This window comes from Siniperca chuatsi, linkage group LG13, assembly GCF_020085105.1.
Source record: "Siniperca chuatsi isolate FFG_IHB_CAS linkage group LG13, ASM2008510v1, whole genome shotgun sequence".
In the NCBI taxonomy this organism is placed as follows: domain Eukaryota; kingdom Metazoa; phylum Chordata; class Actinopteri; order Centrarchiformes; family Sinipercidae; genus Siniperca; species Siniperca chuatsi.
In genome coordinates this window covers 21,760,857-21,780,301 of record NC_058054.1, presented here as the reverse complement: position 1 = coordinate 21,780,301, position 19,445 = coordinate 21,760,857, and the positions used below count along the sequence as shown (strand labels likewise).

General features: G+C 39.6%; 2 protein-coding genes across 2 annotated transcripts in view; both read left to right on the top strand.

The window, feature by feature from the left end:
* Window positions 1–6,977, top strand: part of LOC122886477 (probable G-protein coupled receptor 158) — a 61,573-nt gene extending 54,596 nt beyond the window's left edge. The window contains exons 10-13 of the mRNA XM_044218723.1: window positions 810–956; window positions 1,294–1,537; window positions 2,791–3,347; window positions 4,166–6,977. Coding sequence (XP_044074658.1) covers window positions 810–956; window positions 1,294–1,537; window positions 2,791–3,347; window positions 4,166–5,125 — 1,908 coding nt within the window. The 3' untranslated portion in view covers window positions 5,126–6,977. The remainder of the gene's footprint in view (window positions 1–809; window positions 957–1,293; window positions 1,538–2,790; window positions 3,348–4,165) is intronic.
* A 1,595-nt stretch (window positions 6,978–8,572) lies between these two features.
* Window positions 8,573–16,444, top strand: anxa13l (annexin A13, like). The gene is made up of 11 exons (XM_044219964.1): window positions 8,573–8,749; window positions 9,648–9,723; window positions 10,646–10,740; window positions 10,890–11,060; window positions 12,263–12,296; window positions 12,599–12,678; window positions 13,259–13,327; window positions 14,410–14,511; window positions 14,594–14,669; window positions 14,759–14,871; window positions 15,081–16,444. The coding sequence occupies exons 1-11, from the start codon at window positions 8,735–8,737 to the stop codon at window positions 15,198–15,200; spliced, it is 951 nt and encodes a 316-aa protein (XP_044075899.1). The 5' UTR covers window positions 8,573–8,734; the 3' UTR covers window positions 15,201–16,444.
* Window positions 16,445–19,445: the final 3,001 nt, after the last annotated feature.

The following is a 19,445-nucleotide window of genomic DNA, read 5'->3' as shown; positions in this document are numbered from 1 at the left end:
TGTTCCCAGATTTGTTATTTAAGCAAAATTTTATAATTTGGCCATGAAAATCAAGTCAAAATCAGATCATTACATGTCATTCTTCTCAAGTGAATGTGTTATTGTAATAATGCAACCTTATCTCACCTTTTGTTTTTGTATTCAGGAATCCAAGTGAGGAGAAGATTAGTGCCTGCAAAAACTGAGCTGTGTACATTTGAATATGTTATTCACAATTTGTTGCACTGAAAAAAATAATAAAAAACAATTGCAAGAAACATCTCAACTAAACAGAGTAACTTATATTTTAATGTATTAACTCAACTTTTAACTGTGATTTCAGTTCCCTTAAAGGAAAAACTTGTTGATATTGCTGATAGAGATCGACTTGAATAAAGAAAACTTAACTTGAAATTAGTGTTAAAATGAATGTAGTGGTAATTCTGAATGCAACAATCAGTAATATATTAAATAAATAATATAGAAAAATACAAATCTCCTATAGTGTGCATTTTCCATATTCTGTAGTTCATATTTTTTGGCAGAAAAGATATTAAACAAAGTGGCGCATGGGCAGGAAAGTAACTTTTTCATTACATAAAATCTATATCAGTGAATTTTTTGCTATAGGAAAATGTTGTTCACCCCCAGCCCAACTCAAATGACCCCTTTAGCCAACAAATTTATTATGTCATACAATAAGAGGCATCCTATAGGCTAGAGTAATATTTTTTCAGAAGCTACATTTCCAATTTTACATCTTTCATCATCTCACCCTTCCAGCAGGCTCAGTGATGCCATTCTTTAACCTTGCTCTCCATCTGTCCTAGTTCCTGTCCAAAGGGACTCAGGCCAGGGATGATATTGCCACTGAGACCTATGAGGAGGAGCTGGACATGGGAAGATCTGGCTCTTACCTCAACAACAGCATTACCTCGGCCTGGAGCGAGCACAGTTTGGACCCTGAGGATATACGGGTAAAGTAGCATTCAGATCTTAAGTCTGATTCAGTCCAAATATGTATGCTGCCATTCCCTTAAGATAAAACTAATAGAAGGAGTCACACAGGAGACAGATCTCCGTAAACCATTAACTGTACATAGGGATCTATTGTGAATTGCAGTGTGCAATACAAAAGCAGACAAAAGCAGTTTTGAGGAACCCTCTATAGCAATCCCAAAACAGCGCGTAATATGTTTGTTATTCATACCTGGGAGTTGACCATCACCACCAAAATATGAATCTAAAAGTTACACAGTAGAAATGTAATTATTCAAAAGCTGCCCAACATTTACAGTCCCCTTCCTTTTTTAGGATGAGTTGAAGAAGCTATATGTCCAGCTGGAAGTCTACAAACGTAAGAAGATGCTTGCCAACAACCCTCACCTCCAAAAGAAGCGCAACTCCAAGAAAGGTCTGGGCCGCTCCCTGATGAAACGGATAACAGAAATCCCAGAGACCATGCATATACACCGGCAGTGCAGTCGTGAGGACGGCAGCGAACACGGCAGCAATCGCAGCACCTTGAGGAGAAACCCATTTGAACCGAGTCACCACGGTAAGATCATGGTTCCACCTGTTTCATCTGGTCAGGGTGAAAGCAGCAGCAGAAATTAAGATGATTTATTTTGAGAAATGCAGTATATGACTGATGTAGTGGAAACTTGTAAAAACCTTTATTGCTACTTCTTGCAGGATGTAAAGCCACATTCTACCTTAACATGTATATACATTATATATACATGTTGCTGTGACAATCAAGTACAAAAATTGTAAACGTGGCTCTAACAACTCAGTTGTAAGAGCCACGTTGCATTGTTTTTCTTTTCAAACTGTCTGCATTTTTTAAAACTGCCTTTATATTGTTAAACTCTTTTCAAAATCTGTTAATGTTGCTTATCTGCAAACATATAATCAAGTATTGTGACTGGTTGTGTCTGTAATTTCTTCATCTCCTCCAACAATCTACAAAATGGAGAAGCAAGTTGTGTCAATGCTTTTTAAAAATATGAATGTTTAATTGAAAAGATTAAGAAAAAGAAGCCAGCTAAAAAAAACTGCAGTTGGAGCTAGCATACATAGACCTTTTCAAAGCAGACATTCTGACTGCCATGACAGTGAGCCAGGACCCTGAAACTGAAGCAGCTAAATGGAATTAAGCCATCATTAATTTTATTATTTACACTGGCACCTTCTTACTGTGACATGTCAAAATGTCCATTGTGGAAAAAGGCCTATTAATATTGTAACCAAAACAGAAAACACAGTTGTGCTGCCTCCTAATTTTTGATGTCAGCTCCACATAGAGAATGAAATGGAGACTGGCAGTTACCCAGTGTGCAATCATAAAACAAGTGTTGTTTGAATCCACAAATTCCAATTAATGTTCATGCCATTTAATTACAACAATACTACAGCCAATGCTAGCGGTTATGTTGTGCTTTGAGCTAATTGCTAACATCAGTATGTCAATATGCTCACAATGACAATACTAACATTCAGATGTTTAGCAGGTGCCATGTTCACCATGGTAAACATACCGTAGTTTAGCTTGTTAGCATGCTAACATGTGCTAATTAGCACTTAACACAAAGTACAGCTGAGGCTGATGGGAGTGGTTTTGCAGGTAGGTCATAAATCAAAATATTATTAGTAAAATTTTGACCATAGTGGTCATGAATGTCTGTACAAAATTTCATGGCAATCCATCCAATAGTTATATATATATATATTTCAGTTTGGAGGAAAATAAGTCATATCAGTAAACATACCCCGCTTTAATGCCATTTTATTAATTTAATCTAACCTCAGGCAAACCTCGGGATGACTCCCTGAAGAACAAAGTCATGGGCTTGAAGAAGTCACTCAGCTACGACCACGTTTGTGACCAGGATGAGGAAACTGGAAGCCAAACTGTCTCGACTGCGAGAGACAAAATGACTCCTGTTGGAGGTGGGGGGGAAGGATCTCTTTTGGGCTCCCTGATTGGCCGGAAACATGCTAAGAAGCAGCTGGAACCAGCTGCGACCCCACCGAGACTGGAGCCAGCCGAGTCCACTGAGTCTGTTCCACTGTTCTGGAAATCAGCCAGTGCTCACAACTTAATGCACGAGAAGAAACCCGTCCATCTGCGGACCTCCATCATGCAGAAGTCTTTGAGTGTGATTGCAAGTGCCAAGGAGAAGATGCCAGGGCTGACCAACAAGACGCAAAGCGTGGAGGATGCCAGCAAGAAGGGTCTGAAGGGACAGGAGGAGAGGATGCTGTCTGAGGTGGATGAGACACCTGAGCATTATCCCAAGATGATCATCAGCCAGTCAGTGGAGTACTCTAAGACTCCCATGAAGATGGGCATCATGAAACAACAGGTACTTTTTACATATTTTCATTGCAAATCCATATTGATTGATGCATTAACATGCTATTTTAGCTCTAGTGTTGAAGTGTTAGTAGACTAATCAATTAGTTCTTAACTCAATGTCGACATATCACCTTTTAAGTTGATACGGCGAAGCCATTTTTGTTAGCAAACAGATGCCTATTTACATATACAGCTGATACTGAGCAATATTAGCATTCATTTGGAGAATGTAAGTCCAATATTCACACTCTTTTTAGCTCTGTTTTGGTCTCCACAAACTTCTGAAGGAAATATCTGGACCTATAGTTGCTAAATGCTCCACTATGTTCACCAGCTAGTTGCTAACTTAGTCTGTCATTTGGTGCTGGGAAGGTAATGTACAGTCACATTATTAGACCTTTTTCACTGAAAACAGCTGCCTGCTGCTGCTGGAAATGACATTGTTGAGAGAGACTGAACTAAAAACAAGTTCTGGGCCATAAAACCAAAACAATGAGGTAAAGAATTAAGCTAAAACGCTCTGTTGAGCTGGTGGGAGTGACCATACACATAGTCATTTGATCCATTGTCAATATATATATATATATATATATATATATATATATATATATGTACAAAAATCATCCTTGAACTGAGACAGGGGTTATAATCTCCGCCCCATATACGATTTTTCCATACTTCGGTCATCTCCATGACAACTGAGCAAACACTATCCTCTGATGAACACTGTGAAATGCTATTGAAAGCAAAGACATTTTTTGTCATAATTTAATTAATACAGTAACTGATTTTCTCTGTGGTTATTTTATTACTTGATTTTAACAGGTAAGTGGCAGCCAGCCGTCCATTTGCTCTGAGACCGGTAGGAACCTCTACGACGTGTCTGAGGTTTGTCCCTGGGAGATGGAAGAACCTCAGATTCCCTCTGGAGGAAAGACCCAGAAACATGTTTCCATTGCTCCTGGAGAAACCACCCCCGGCCGGAGAGGCAGCAGCAGCTCTGGAATCACCAAAGGTAGCCGGTCCCAGCAGAGGCAGAAAACGGGGCAGTCCCCTTCCAACAGACGCCGCTCCAAAGATAAAGGAGGAGAAAGGGAGGAAGGTAGGGACACACGGAAATCTCGGCCACCCAGGTCACCTCTCCCTCTTAAGCCAGACGTCTGTCCCTGGGAATTTGATGAGCAGCCCATGATGGGAGGAGATTCAGATTCCATCTCGCCAGACAGGATCAGGCGTAAGAAAAGCGTCACGCCCACTGATGGGAAACCCAAGGGGCTCCACTCAGACCACTCCAAGTCAACAGGGAGCCTTTTGCAGCCTCCCTCCCTGATGTTAGAGATCTGCCCGTGGGATTACACCAGCCCACCTTCACCTAAGCAGGAGAAGACCTGCAACAGCCCCACCACACACAAGAAGAAACGGAAAGGCTCCTGCTCATCCAACCACAAAGCCGAGAAGGAGAAAGGGAGGGAGAAAATCAGAGAAAGGCGGAGCTCCTCCAGCAAGCCGCCATCAGAGAGGAGACGCATTAGCCAGTCGTCGGAGTGCAGCGGGCCGGTTTCTGAGCGGTGGAGGGGCTCCACCGGAGACCCAGAAGTGATGGAGATCAGGAGGGCGGAGGTTTTCTCCCGGGAGACTGAGCCCTCACACAGCAGCTTTGTTCAGACTAAAAAATCACCAGAGAAGAAGAAAGATTGCTCTTTGAGTACTAGTTACAAATCTGCAGTCACGGCTGATGTTTGCCCCTGGGACTTTCAGGAGCAAGACTCTGGGGAGACGGCATGATGACTGGTGTGATGATTGTATTTTTTTCTATTTACAGACTGGCAGCACAGAGGACAAAGCAAAGCAATCGAACGATAAAGATGTAGCTTTGCATTTGATAAGAAAGTTTTTCCCTGGGTGACCTATGTGAGAAAAAGAACATTTATTCTGCTGTCCATCAATGCAATCCAAACATAACTATTTGTTAAATAGAAAACTTCTCGTCGTTACATTGCAGTGAATGCAACCTTGAAGTCACTTTAAAGGAATTTTTAGTCTGCACTTTTGCTTGCACATTTGTCAGAGTTACATTGTTTGTGTGTTTTATCACATTGAGTACATCAAGGTAATTAGAAAAAGAATCATACCTGTATTTTCCAGCAGATCAGACAATCATTTGTCACAAACACAGTGAATGCTTCACCTAATAAGCTCATTGAATATTGACAAATGTTTCCCTGTTACGCTGATGATATTCTATGTTACGCAGTAAGCCAGTGGAGACTCACTGTATCAGACGCTGATGATGAAAACATGCCGGCAGTGGGGAAAAAAGACCTAAGGAAAAAATGGGATATGAGATCTGAGAAGCAGGACCAAAGCCCCAGACACAGCTGGGATGCCTTACCTTTAGGCCAAATACATAAATCATGGCACGAATCTGTTTGATTAGTGAAACATGGGAATAACGAAGGATTGTAGTGCAGCTTAATTTTAAAACAAGAAAAACTGTATGTTTCAGTAAAAGTACTCAATATACAGTATGTATTTTTCTAAAAAGCCATTGCATGTGGCAAACTATCAAGCATCCAATAAGTAAATGTTTATTGGTTAACTTGTACTCAGATATGACAGTGGAACTTTTGATGTTGTTGCTTATGGTATTTGTCTCCTTCTGTAACACATGATGCTTTTGAAATGATGTGCATTGCCATTAATAATGTACACACATATTTCAAACTCTCCTCTATATTCTTACCCTGGCTTACCCCAGAGGCTGTAGTATTTCCACATGTCTAAAAAAAATGCGCTGAAGTCTTTCAAGGACCAAAACCAAGCCTGACTAGGGTGGATGATGTGAATAATGCATATTTTTCTGTCACTTAGTCGTCCATTTTACATCTGCTTGAATGCACCTTCCTTCAAATCTTTGCACATACTGTATTCAATCGCTAAAACCACGACTATGCATGACCAAAGCTTTTTTTTGCCACTTTCTCGATAACAGAAAATTAGTAATTTAACATTTCAACATCATCTCCAAATGACAACAGCAACAGTCAGCCTTTCTGTCCTGTGATCAGCCACCCACCAATGACACCTAATGCAATGCAATCACACACAGTAGTCAGTTCAGCTTCATTACTGTTGTGTGTGCATGGCAGTAAAAATACAGGGTGTAATGATACACTAACATTCACCAGAAGGCATAAAAAATCATTATGAAATACTTAAAGCGGGCTAAGGAGCACATGGGATTTTCAAGTATAGATGTCAGATGTTGTGATGAACTGTATTTATCAAGCATTTTAGGAAAGAACTTCCAGTGTAAATAATCTGTTTTGCTCATCAAGCATTTGGAAAACAGCATCTATAAAGTGAAGGGCTTGATAAATAAACATAACCCACCACTCTAACTTTCACAAGTTTTTTTTCTATCTGATGGTTTTAGGCTGTTTGAAATGAAATGTTGTAACTTGCTCACTAAATGTATTTTATGCTTGTTATACTGTATAGTGTTGCTCCAAAAAGTAACAAAATGTTGTAGCATCCACATGGGAGTATTTATATTGTACATTCATATTGTGTTGCATGTACATACAGTAAATACCCTGTTCTCAGTTCTGGATTAAATCTTTCTATAAAACCCCCAGTTTGCTTCAGGACTGTACATTAATATCCAGAATCCATATATCCTGATCACCTGTACCGTGGTTGACTCACCAAACCAAACCGATGGGCTATCTTAATGTCATCATGGTGGTGTCTGAGGCTGTTTGAGCTTTCCTTATATACAGTCCATTGGTCAGTTATAGATCACCATAGATACCAAGTATACAAAACAACATTATCATCATGTTTTAAAAAAACTAAACGTTTTACGAAATTTACAAGAGAAATATAAATGACCATAAAACCAAAACATTACAACCAACCTTTCAAAAATATTCTTAAAATGTAATCGGTGAAAAGGTTGAATATCTATGTTAGAATACAAAGCAACAAAGCATTTATTCTTTCAGCCTTCAGTCACCTGCTTGTGTCTGCCACATTTCCAATTCAACTAAATGAATTTGAGTTCTCTGTGAACTCTGTTGTAGCAGGCATTGGGTGTTCTGGCAGTCTGTACAACACTGCCACCATGTGGAGAATTAGACTCCTCGTGTCTAGATCAGACAGTGGTGGAAAGTAACTTTTCAGATCATGATCTTTCAAACGAAACATAAGAACATCTCATAAAAGGCAATGCATTGTTACAGATTTAACTACCAACACTTACGGTTAAAGTTGTTCAAATTAGCTTCACCTTGAGCAGCTACAACATTAAAATGCTTCTTACATGTTAATGCATCAGTAATAATAACTCTATAAGATGATGATTAACTCTGAAAGGGACCATTCAGCTGCATGATAAGTACTTGATGATACTTTTGATACAATTTTGAATGCATGACTTGTAAAGGAGTATTTCTACATTGTGGTATTGCTAATTTTACTTAAGTAAAAGACCTGAATACTTCTTCCACTACTGGAATTGGAAACAGTGCAGGAATCATGCATCAATAGCCTCATTTTACGCACGATCCATGATTATGAAGATACAGAAAAATTGAAATGCATGGCAAAAACAGCATATTGTCTCCTGTCTTGGAACTCATGTCTTCAGGCTCCCCTGTAGTTCTCACCCTGAATCTAGTAAATGTAGATTTCAGGGATGCACTGTGTGCAAGGTTACACCGCTCTGCTATAGAATTTTACTTATGCATTTACTGACAATTATTATTGCTGATGTATTATGGTTTTAGCTGTTTGAGACTGAGCTAATCTTAAAATCTTAACCTCTTTTTTACAGGATACTGTTGGCTAGTTTAATCTATAACAAAGCATCATATTTTAGAAAATGTTCAGTTTAGATTTTCAAAGTAACTAGTAACTATATCTGTAAAAAAAAAAAGATGTAGAAGCAATATTTACCTCTGAAATGTGGTGGAGTAGAAGTATGAAGTAGCATGACATGGAAGTACCTCAAAATTGCAAGTACAGTACTTGAGGAAATGTACTTTGTCATATTCCACCACTGGGCACAAGTTACAACAAATAATCCATCAGCCCGTTGTTAGTCTACAACAACCAGTTGATGCTGACCTGACTGAGTCAATGATTGTAGCCTATTTCTCCTCCCACCGCCTCCACCAGCACCCAGCTCCATCCTGTTAAATTAATAAGCGGCAGTGACGTCATCCCTGCAGCACCGGACAGGGCTGCGTCCCTGCAGGAACAGCCGATCCGAGTTCACACGCATCACATCAGCTACAGACCAGCACAACACCAGCACAACACCCGCACAACACCCGCACAACACCGCTTTCATTTCCCCCTTTCTGACTGGAAAGAGCGGTGTGGAGCATCATGGGCAACGTGCAGGTGAGAAAAGTGGATTTTCTACAACTTCTGCAGCTGAAATAACGTTCGCTCTCAATCAGTGCCACAGAACTGCAATGGGTGAATCCACTTGTCAGACGCTGAATTGTCGAGTTTGCGGTGATGCAATAGGATAAATAAATGTGGAAAACAAAAGTCATAGTTAGAAATCAACAGGACCAAGATCACTAAAGTGTCAGCGAGTAGGCTGCCACAGACACAGAATATTATATGGTTATTATTTTGCTCAGGAGACGAAAACAAGACTTTTTTGTGTGCAAACTGTAACTGTAAACAGTCTGAGTACTGAGAGGCAGAAGTTGCGCAGTTAACCTGAGCAAAGGGAGTGTGGCCTGCCAGGCCGAGGAGGCAGCAGCAGCAGCGATGAGGAATTTCTCTAAAACGCTGATCAATAAGGCCGCATTGTTTGAAAGGGAGGGTGGGCGAGGAGAGGAGCCTGCCGCGGCCGCTGCCGCTGCGGCCGCTGCCGCTACTGCCGCTGCCGCTGCTGCTGCCGCCGCCGCCGCTGCTGCTGCTGCCGCGGCCGCTGCTGCCGCCCGGTGACTCAGCGAACACACAGGCTGCACCCTTTTCCTGCTGGAGAAACTGGCCTGGATGTGCTGTAATACCATAATAAAACCTTTCCAGAACCTCACTCGTTAATCTGTACGAGTGGAGAGAATTATAATTGGTAGCTTTATGTAGTTTATATAAATATAATTATACGTTTATCAATTTTATTCGACATTTCTTTCTAAGATTTTGCAGGCTCTGAATGTACAGTACATCAGTGATGATACATGACCCTAAAAGTGGATGATTTTATAGTTTTTACATATCTGCTTAAGTTTTACGAATGATTTATATATTTTCAATGATCCTGACACTTTTTATTCTCTAGCCCACCATAGTCCCATATGAGGACTTTGATGTCACAGCTGACATCAAGGCTATCAGGAAAGCATGTAAAGGGTTAGGTAAGTGTACGGTATAATTTGCACGTCATTAAGGCACCCATTATCACCTGATCAGAGTGAAAGGAGACTATCAGCGCAGTCACAATGGCTCCAAGTACAACTGTATCTCCCCTAAATCAGAAATCAACCAATAACAACCATAATAACCAAACATATTATGTGTTAATACTCCAGTGAACAAAAAAAAACAAACAACAACATCATTTTGAAGTTAATCATGCAGAACATTTTAAGGCAATCTGTCAATGGCATCTGTCAGCTGGGAGGTGCTATATACCAGCAGTATTGTGTTATCAATATATTGGCAATACCTCCTCCTCATTTGATCAGTTCCATCTTATCTTTGCTGTCATTTACAACCGTCACTGCAAGTTATAGCCTCAAGCATGTTAAAGCTCCTTGAGAATGGACAGACAACACATATTCAAAGTGTATTATGCATTATGATGAACGGCTAGTTTAATAGTTACAGGCTTCAAATTCACAATGTAAAAGCTTTTCAGTCTGTTCTCCTCCACTGATCACTGACGTATGTATGAGGATGTCTCTTCTGACTGAGAGACAGCTACGCGGCTGAGTTTAAAGGAACATCAAATGAAATAAAATGTCGCAAATAAACAAGCTGGCATAATTATGACCGATTTTCTATGCATTAAATGACCACAATATGAGCTCGTTGTGCATATTACTGTTATGCACTCTGATATTACATAAGGTTAATTTATCATGAATATAATAAATTGGCAGCCATTTTAATAAAAGGCCTGTTCAGGTTGAGTGACAAGAGGCTGCCCTCAATCTTTAAAATGCCTTTTAGGTGTCTAGTAATAGTGTAATATTGCTATGATGGTTACGCACCTTTACCGCATTTGAAGGACTCTGAAGTCAACCCTTCATGTGTGTACTGCTGTATGTTCTCCAGGCACAGATGAAGAGGCCATTATTCAAATCCTGGCCAATCGTTCTGCAGCTCAGCGTGTGGAGATCAAACAGGCCTACTTTGAAAAGTATGACGATGTGAGTACCTGCCTACCTTCCGCTCATTCACACACACACACACACACACACACACACACACACACACACACACACACACACACACACACACACACACACACACATGACAACCATGTTAGCTCTGTGTTTATTTTGTGTGTTTTGTTCAGGAGTTGGAGGAGGTGTTGAAGAAGGAGCTGACAGGTAGTTTTGAGAATGCCACCTTGGCAATGCTGGAGCCTCCTCGCGTTTACTTTGCCAAGGAGCTGAGGAAGGCCATGAAGGGGGCGGGCACAGATGAAGCCGTGCTGGTAGAGATCCTGTGCACAGCCACCAATGAGGTCTGTCAATATGTGATACTATTGTTGTGCAACATGTTTCTACTCTTCTTTAACTTCAGGTTAACTATAATAAACTTATCAGGATTGTCGGTTACATGCTTTATTTACTGTAGTCTGTCCTCACTCCCATTTGATTTTCTATTTAAATAACAACCTGCTTATGATACAGGCTCCATTTTGGCTACCACTTTCTAATAAGGCATGCTTTATAAGGGGTTTGTATCAGGTTCTAACTAATGGCTGTTTTTTTTTTTTGTTAACTCATTTATTAATATTGTTGATAAATGGATTTTAGTCCTGATGCTCTACACCATTTTTCCAGAAGCTAAGTGGTCAATAAAACGACAAAGCAAGTTGCATTAAGCTTATTGATATACACCAGCTGATTTTTCATAACTTAGTAACCCAACAGCTATCCTTATAAATGGCTTCACTGATCTGTAAAGCATTAAAATATGCTTTACTAACCCTTATTAAAACTATTAGTTTATAAAGTATGCCTTAATAGAGAGTGGGACCCCAAGTAGTATTTATGACTTTACATTTCAAGTTATAAGCAAGCAGAGGCAGAATCTTTACCGACTGTGTGATTGATGATGCCTCTGTTTCCCTTTTCTAAATTCTTTAATACTACCTGTATTCACGTTCCTGATGGAACCCTGTGTTTCTGTTGAAGATGTTAAACCTGCATTCATTCTGATTTTTTCCCCACTTGGGGGCAGTGCAGCAAACTGTGAACGCAGCACTGACGTATTATCACCTTATAAAGCGGGATATGGCTAACATGTTAGCAAACAGCTGCTTATTTACACATTCAGCAGATACAAAGCAACATTAGCATTCGTTTGGAATCGTGGTTCTGGCCACCAGGATGAATTCGACTCCAATATCCACTCCAACTCCTGAGGCGAAGGAGCATGCGGTGGGTTTGTCAGTGTTGTTGCTGCTGGACATAATGCTGATGAGATCAAAACAGTAAAGTTTTGGGCTGTAAAACCAAAACATCAAGCGGAAAGACGTAAAAACATTCCCTAGAGCTGAACTGTAGAGTTGGGGGATAATTCTCTGTGGGTCTGTCACTACAAGTGACCCCTTTCATATTACACATAGTGATTTGATCCTTATCAGATATAAAAATATTGATAAGAGCAGCTTTAATATTAGTAGCTGACTGAATCGCACCTTTCTTTAACTTCCAACAGGACATCTTGGGCTACAAGGAGGCTTATGCCCTGGGTGAGTTTTCTTCCATGCTGAGTCATGCATAAACAGCTACCAATGTGATGTGGCTTTCATACTGTGGTCATTTAATCATCATGGAACAGATAAATACTAAGTTTTGTCATAATGTCAAGGGTGTTTCACTTTTAGGAGTGAATCATGGCATATTGAGCAATATTTTCCTCACTCGCTGGCCACAAATACAGTCTGGTTTTACAAAATATCTTGAGGACTTGAACACAAATATTGTACATCTGTTGATTATATAAAACATTTAAGACTACTTAAGTGGTGACTATTTTCGACTTTCCTTACAGTGCATGAGCGTGACTTAGAGGCAGACATTGAGGATGACACCAGTGGAGATGTGAGGAACCTGCTGATGTCACTGCTGCAGGTAAAGACTCATTATTTTGGCTTTATTTGAAGAGCATCTGTAGTTCCAAGGGGAGTTGCAGCACACAAAACAGCAAGAGTTAGCACATTTTCAAGCATAAAGAGAAGGAGAATGGTACTTTTCTTCCTCTGATAATGGCTCGCAGAATTGTTCTCCATGCTGGGAGTCGCCCACTGAGACATTCATCACACATCACATCATTCTGGCGTGCTTCGGGCCTCTGTGCGGTCTCCAGCTTTTTCAACGCTCCCACCCTTTTCTGCTTCCCCTCTCTTTTCCTGCCCCCAGAAAGAAAAGACAAACACAGCCGTGACTCATGTTCCACAGCGACGTCTGTCCAAAGAGCTGCAAATGGCCTTCAAATATTTCCCATTGATGTGCAGCAGATGATTGTTATCCCATTAAATGCCTGAGATTGTTTTCGTAATCCATCTTTTTGACCTTTCCTCCACTCGCTGAATCTTTTCCCTCACTCCCTCTACACGCATCGCCTCCCCTATCCATCCTCTTTTCCCCTTCTCTCCCCTCCATATCTCTCTCCTGTATCACTCTCTTCTCCTATATCCCTCTCTTTCTACAGGCGAGCAGAGACGAGGGCTATGAAGTGGATGAGGATTTAGCCGAACAGGATGCCACATCTTTGTTTGAGGTACGTTCTCAGATGAAATCTGTGCTGCATAATTCCTTCAAATTAAAGACCTTATTCATAGTTTGCCCTTTAAATAACACCAGTGTTTGCCAGGTAATGTGATCCTAGATTTAGATGTTTAAGCATGTGAACCCACGATGACTGGCAAACTCACAAGTGCAGGTTTTATTAAATCTGAGCTTGATTTTGTGGTAATGCTGCACTGGGGCTTTTATTACTCTACAGGATTGTGGGATCTTTGTGGAAATTCACAACAAAGGTGTGAAGGTTCACATTTAAAGTTTCACAGTAATACTGTACAAATATAAATGTGTGCAGAGACAGTAATTTGGCAAAGTTCTTTTTTTCTGCATTATGATGAGGTTTTGAGTCAGTTCTTTTTAGCCACGCTAGCATCGTGCCTCTATGGATGGCAATGTTTGTTGATTGGTCCACCACTTATATCTATCTTATAACTATCTACTATTTCAACTATTGGATGGATTGCCATGACGTTTTGTACAGTGATTGACATGTTCTCTAGGGGATGAATCCTACTGACTTTGGTGATCCCCTGATGGTTGACATTTTTAAGTTTTTAATGGAATGTCTTGGCAACTATTGGATGGATTGCTGTGAAATTTGGTTCAGATATTCATGTTCCTCCCAGCTTGCATTGCAGTCACTTTGGTGATCAATTGAACATTTCATCAAGGGCCATCATCAGGTCAAAATTCTGAATTGACCAAAGTAATTGATTGGTTTATGACCAAATACCTGCAAAACTAATGCCATTCCCATTATCATGAGCATCAGCTGTACTTTGTTTTTAGTGCCAATTAGCTAATGTTAGCATCCTAACATGCTAACTGCTAAGAGTACTATTTTATTATTACTGACAGGAATGATGACCAAAAGTATAAAAATAAAACCCAGGTTGTAATAAAACAGGAACTATCCTTTAATGAATAACTGCACTTGTCCCTCTCATCAAATGAGCCAAAATAGGACAGGATTTAAAAGAGACACATCTAAAACTAAGACAAATACTCACAAATGTTACCGTATTATTTCCTTTTATTTCTATTTTTTGTGCCTGTCAGGCAGGAGAAGGCAGATTTGGCACAGATGAGTCGACCTTCACCTTCATCCTGACACACAGGAACTACCTGCAGCTTCAAGCCACCTTTAAGGCCTATGAGTCGGTAAGATCTGCAATCATTCCTTCTACTGGCTTCTCAGCACTGTTAATATTATAAGTTCTCACGTTAACTTTTTGTCTTGCAGCTTTCAGGAACAAACATTTTGGACACCATCGACTCTGAGGCAACAGGAACTCTCAAGGACTGCTACATTACTCTGGGTTGGTTATAGGGTAACAGGGCCGTTCATATCAAATCAAATATCAGTTCTTGTAATAACACCTGCTGCCTTTGTGTGTGTGTTTTCTAGTCAGGTGTGCTAAGAACCCGCAGCTGTATTTTGCCCGACGCCTCAATGCCGCCATGAAGGGAGTGGGCACTGATGAAGACACCCTCATTCGCATCATTGTAGGCCGCTCTGAGGCAAGTCTGTGTTTGTAACCGCATGGCCAGATGTCTCATCATACTGAGTAACCGCATAGTAGTCATGATGTTTAATGAACCAGATAGATTCCAGATCACTAAAACCAAATTTTGGTCTTAAAATGTGCTCTAAAAGTAATTCAGGACATCCAATTCAAAGACAAAAAGAGATTTAATGGTGACAGCAGTGTTATGTGGTTAACCCACAGATCGACCTGGAGACAGTGAAGGACATGTACCTGGAGAAATACGATGTTACCCTGAAAGACGCTCTGGATTCAGAGTGTGGTGGAGACTTCAAACGCCTCCTCATTGAGATCCTGCACTAAAACATGTCACCTTCTTCCTGCAGGCCTTATTTAACCAACATGACACAGTCTCTCTTCTGTACCCACTCATTTCTTCCTCCTCCTCTTCTTCATCCTCCTTTCGCTTCGTGAACGTCTTTCTATCCATCATCCTTCTCACATCTTAGAGACAGTCAGTTCTCTTTGCAGCATGGACCAAAAACCAACTCATTATTATATTATACAGTGTTTTACACACGGTAAACTTACATTTATAGTCTTTAAATACACAGTTTTGCCAAGAACATTACACTCAGTGGGAATTCTCTTATTGTTTTAGTTTAATATACAATAGAGGTGCATTGAATATTTGATATCCCTTTGATAATATTATTGCAGCATTGTGGAACTTACATGGAACTTGTGCAGCTGAGCATCATGCTAATATATTTACCCAAATAGATAGTGTTAGTCCAGTTCTTTATTCGCAATCAGCTGCTTTACAGTCATTTTTTTAAATTTCAGCTGTAGTTCACCATTTCAACCTGATCCCAAAGCTGTAAACATTAAGAGGCTGCTGCTGCTCAACATAAACTATGTTCTGTAGCCTCGTGTATTTGTCACTTTATTCATTTTTCTCATCGTCATCCATTGACTTCACTACTATTTGCCTCAAAGATGCCTTTCCTAAGATGATAGCGATGTAATTTCCTTTTTGCTGCAAACACTCAACACATAAGTGCCGAATTATCACGTTTGATTAATTTTACATGTCTATATTATTACCCTGATATCAAAAGCCTAAACTCTTTAAGTACACACTATTGGGTTTTTGTAGTCACATCCCTAAATGCTATGTGGGATTTTTAACTCAGACGGTTTGTAGTCTTATTTTTAATCACAGCTCACATTTACACAGTTTATTAGACAGTTGACTTTTTCCTGTTGTCACGCAGTCATTAAATTTACTACTTTGAGATCTTTGTGCATTTAAGATCATTAGATGATGATAATAATTTTGAAAAAGACACTCATTTTGCTCTGTAACCCCTGAAGTACAATCACTGATAATGGACTCACTGTCTGCATCCATGTATGGAATTGTATCTTAACTCATTTTATTTAAAACCAAGATTACAGTGATATAAATTACTACTGTTGTATTGTTATATAACAAATTAATACACTAATTCATATGAAAGATGTAATTGTTAACCTGTTGTAATGGCATAAAAAAATTGTGGCATACATATGCAGTGATAATAAATTTTAACTCCACCAAAAAATTTATGTTTTATTCTCTTCATCTCCAGTAGAGGGCAGCATTGCGCCACTGGGAATATTGTATATGTTCAGGAATGACATGACGGTTGATGAAATCCTTGTGAAATCAATGATATAATATTATTTTAGATCTTCTAAAATGTATAACCTGTGATTTAACATACTGTATAATGAACATTATATTATTTATAAACAACCTTTTGCTCTGATGTTAAATATGAAGATTTACAGGGTTGCTTACCATTTCATAATCTTCGTGTTGGTGGCCTATGAGCAAAAGCTATAAAAATGTTTTTTGTTATAGCATCTACCCCAAAACATTTTGACTTGCTGCAGAGCAGAGTAACTGTGGGACGCCTCTGGGTGAGTTGAAAGTGGATGGAGGAGAAGAAAAGTTCAAAACAAGTGAGAACTGCTTCCAGATGCACTGACACAGGAGCAGCCGATTGCTCACTTTCTTTCCCACTGTTAGTTTCTTTCCCACAGCATTCTTCTTCTCTTTCTCCCACTCATCCCTCTGCGTCTTCCTCTCTTTCTGTTGCCTTGATGTTGTTTCAGTGTCAAGGGCAAAGTTTGGAGTACACCTGCTTTCTGCACATTCTTGCTACCTGTATATCCACAGTCTGTGCACCATATGTAGCCCAGTAGCCCCACCATGCACCACACATTCCTGTTAATAGAAGACAAAGGTGGGGGGTGTAGATTCCATGTATGGACACAAGTCTCTATATTGTAGTTTTTGGAGGGAAAGCAACCCTATTATAACATTTTTCCGATTAATTTCTTAATAAAAACAAATAAGGGAATGGAGGAAAAGTATCAGTGTTGGGAGGGGGGTTGAACCTTATGTTTCACTTTTTAAAAAAAGCTATTCCCTCCACAGGATTATTGGTATTTGGACCCTCCCCTTGACTTAGAAAAAAGCTGCAATAGTCTGACTTTTATGTAAAAGCAGGAAGGTGTCGTTTAATTGTTTCTCACCCCAGATTCACATTTTATTTCAAGTTTTCCTTTTAGATTAATTGTAAAAAAATATATATATATTATTATTTCATTAACATACTAAGGTTAAATGTTGAAGTTACAGTGCAGCATCTTAAATTCTTCATGCTTTGCCTCAGTTATTAATTATTATGGAGTTTAACTAATGTGTTATTTTGAAATATTAGGGGGAGCCTAATAATATGGAGCCGCCAAAGGTCACGGCGAGATTTTTTTGAGGACTACCTATTCCCTCGCAATACTTTTCTTCTTCAAATTCTTTCTGAGCCATATGTATTGCGAGGGAACGCAAAATATTGCGAGGTAATGCAAAAGTAGTTCTCAAAAAAAATTGCTGTGTCCCTTAGGGGGCTCCGTAGGGCTCCGTATTATAATAATAGTAAACAATAATAAATTCTTTGTCTTTCCTTTTTTTTGTACAATTAATCTGAAAGGGAAACTTGAAATAAAATGTGAATCTGGTGAGAAAAAAATGAAAATACACCTTCCTGCTCTCCCATAAAAGTCAGACTACCCTCCCTTCAACAAAAAGGGAAAAATTAGATAACGTTCGCCCCCTTTTTGACCCTCTTCATTCCCTAAACATTTTTGTACAGTTGCTAAGTTAACATGGTGCAAGACTTCACTGATTAATGAATTAAATAGTCATTCTTCTTTAAAAATATATCACACAGGATGTTTCTTTTGTATTTTGGAGGCCGTGAAAATTAACTGAGAATCGTAAACTAAATTCTAAAAGCCTACATGCATACAAACAAACAAACAAACGCATGCACTGCCTAAAGACACACCCACACCTACTCGACACACTTGTCTTTCCCTCCATCTGTACTCTATTATCCAGAGTGCTAATGTGTTAGGGCAACTAGTCCTGCCAGACGTAGCTCCCCTCTCTATACTGTGGGGCTCTGACCTTTTTCCTTAAACGTTTATCATCCTCAGACCACCATAACTCACCTAGCCGGTCATCCATCAGCCTGGAGGTGGCTTCAGTTTGTCTCAAGATATGCTTTTTTTCTGCTCTGTTAGTCAACTCAGGTTTGGTTATTGTCTTTGTTCTTCTGTCTAGTTTCTGACAAAAGTCGTGAGAAAGATTTAGGCTTAGTTCATAAACTGTGCTGCATGTTTTATTCATGGTAACAGTCTGGTCAAGCAACCTTGAACTTGAGAGAATTAGATGACCGAAGTGGGAAATGGTTGTGTCGGCACTCTTTTGATCCCAGAGACTCCATACCAGCACCTTCGAGACACAAACCTGCATATTAATGGCACTGATTCCCTAAAAGTCATGATTTATTTAATAGTCTATAGCACACACTAACCTGGAGGTCATGACTTCAAAGGCTGAAATAGTAACATCAACTGGTCTACTGGTTTTCATAGAACATATGCCCACGATCGTAATATGCTTTTTGATCTTGTGCCAAAGCAGAGCAGCACTCTGGGAATGAGATGGGTTGTTGGTGGACGTGCGTAGGAAGGCCATTAAGAGGTTAACTACCCGGCTAATATAATTTCAACTGTTTAAATTCATGATAAAGAACCTCTTTGCTTTGATGTGTAATAGGAAACACCTGGCAGCTTCTGCCAAGAGCAAACGTGTGCAATTCAGTCTCCACGTCTCAGACTGCGGCACATTGGAAAAACCCATACATGATAGGATTAGTACGTGCAAGAGTATCAGTCTCTAAATGCTCTATACAGAGATTTGGGATGAAACATGTTCTGTGCAAAGAACAAGTGCATCCCTGTGAAATATTACGTGGTATAGTTTGTTGTGATTGTGATCCTGATGTAGCTTACCTTAAAAAGAATAAGTAAGAAAAATTTAGAAAGTTTATGAAATATTCTATTCAATTGTGGACTAGCTGTGGATACTTAATACTACTACTACTACTACTACTAAAGCACACTTATAACTAGTGGGTGTGTCCTAATAACTACTTTAAATGGTACTGCTAAAACATGCTAATAATGGAAAATGCAAAAATGTAATAGCAG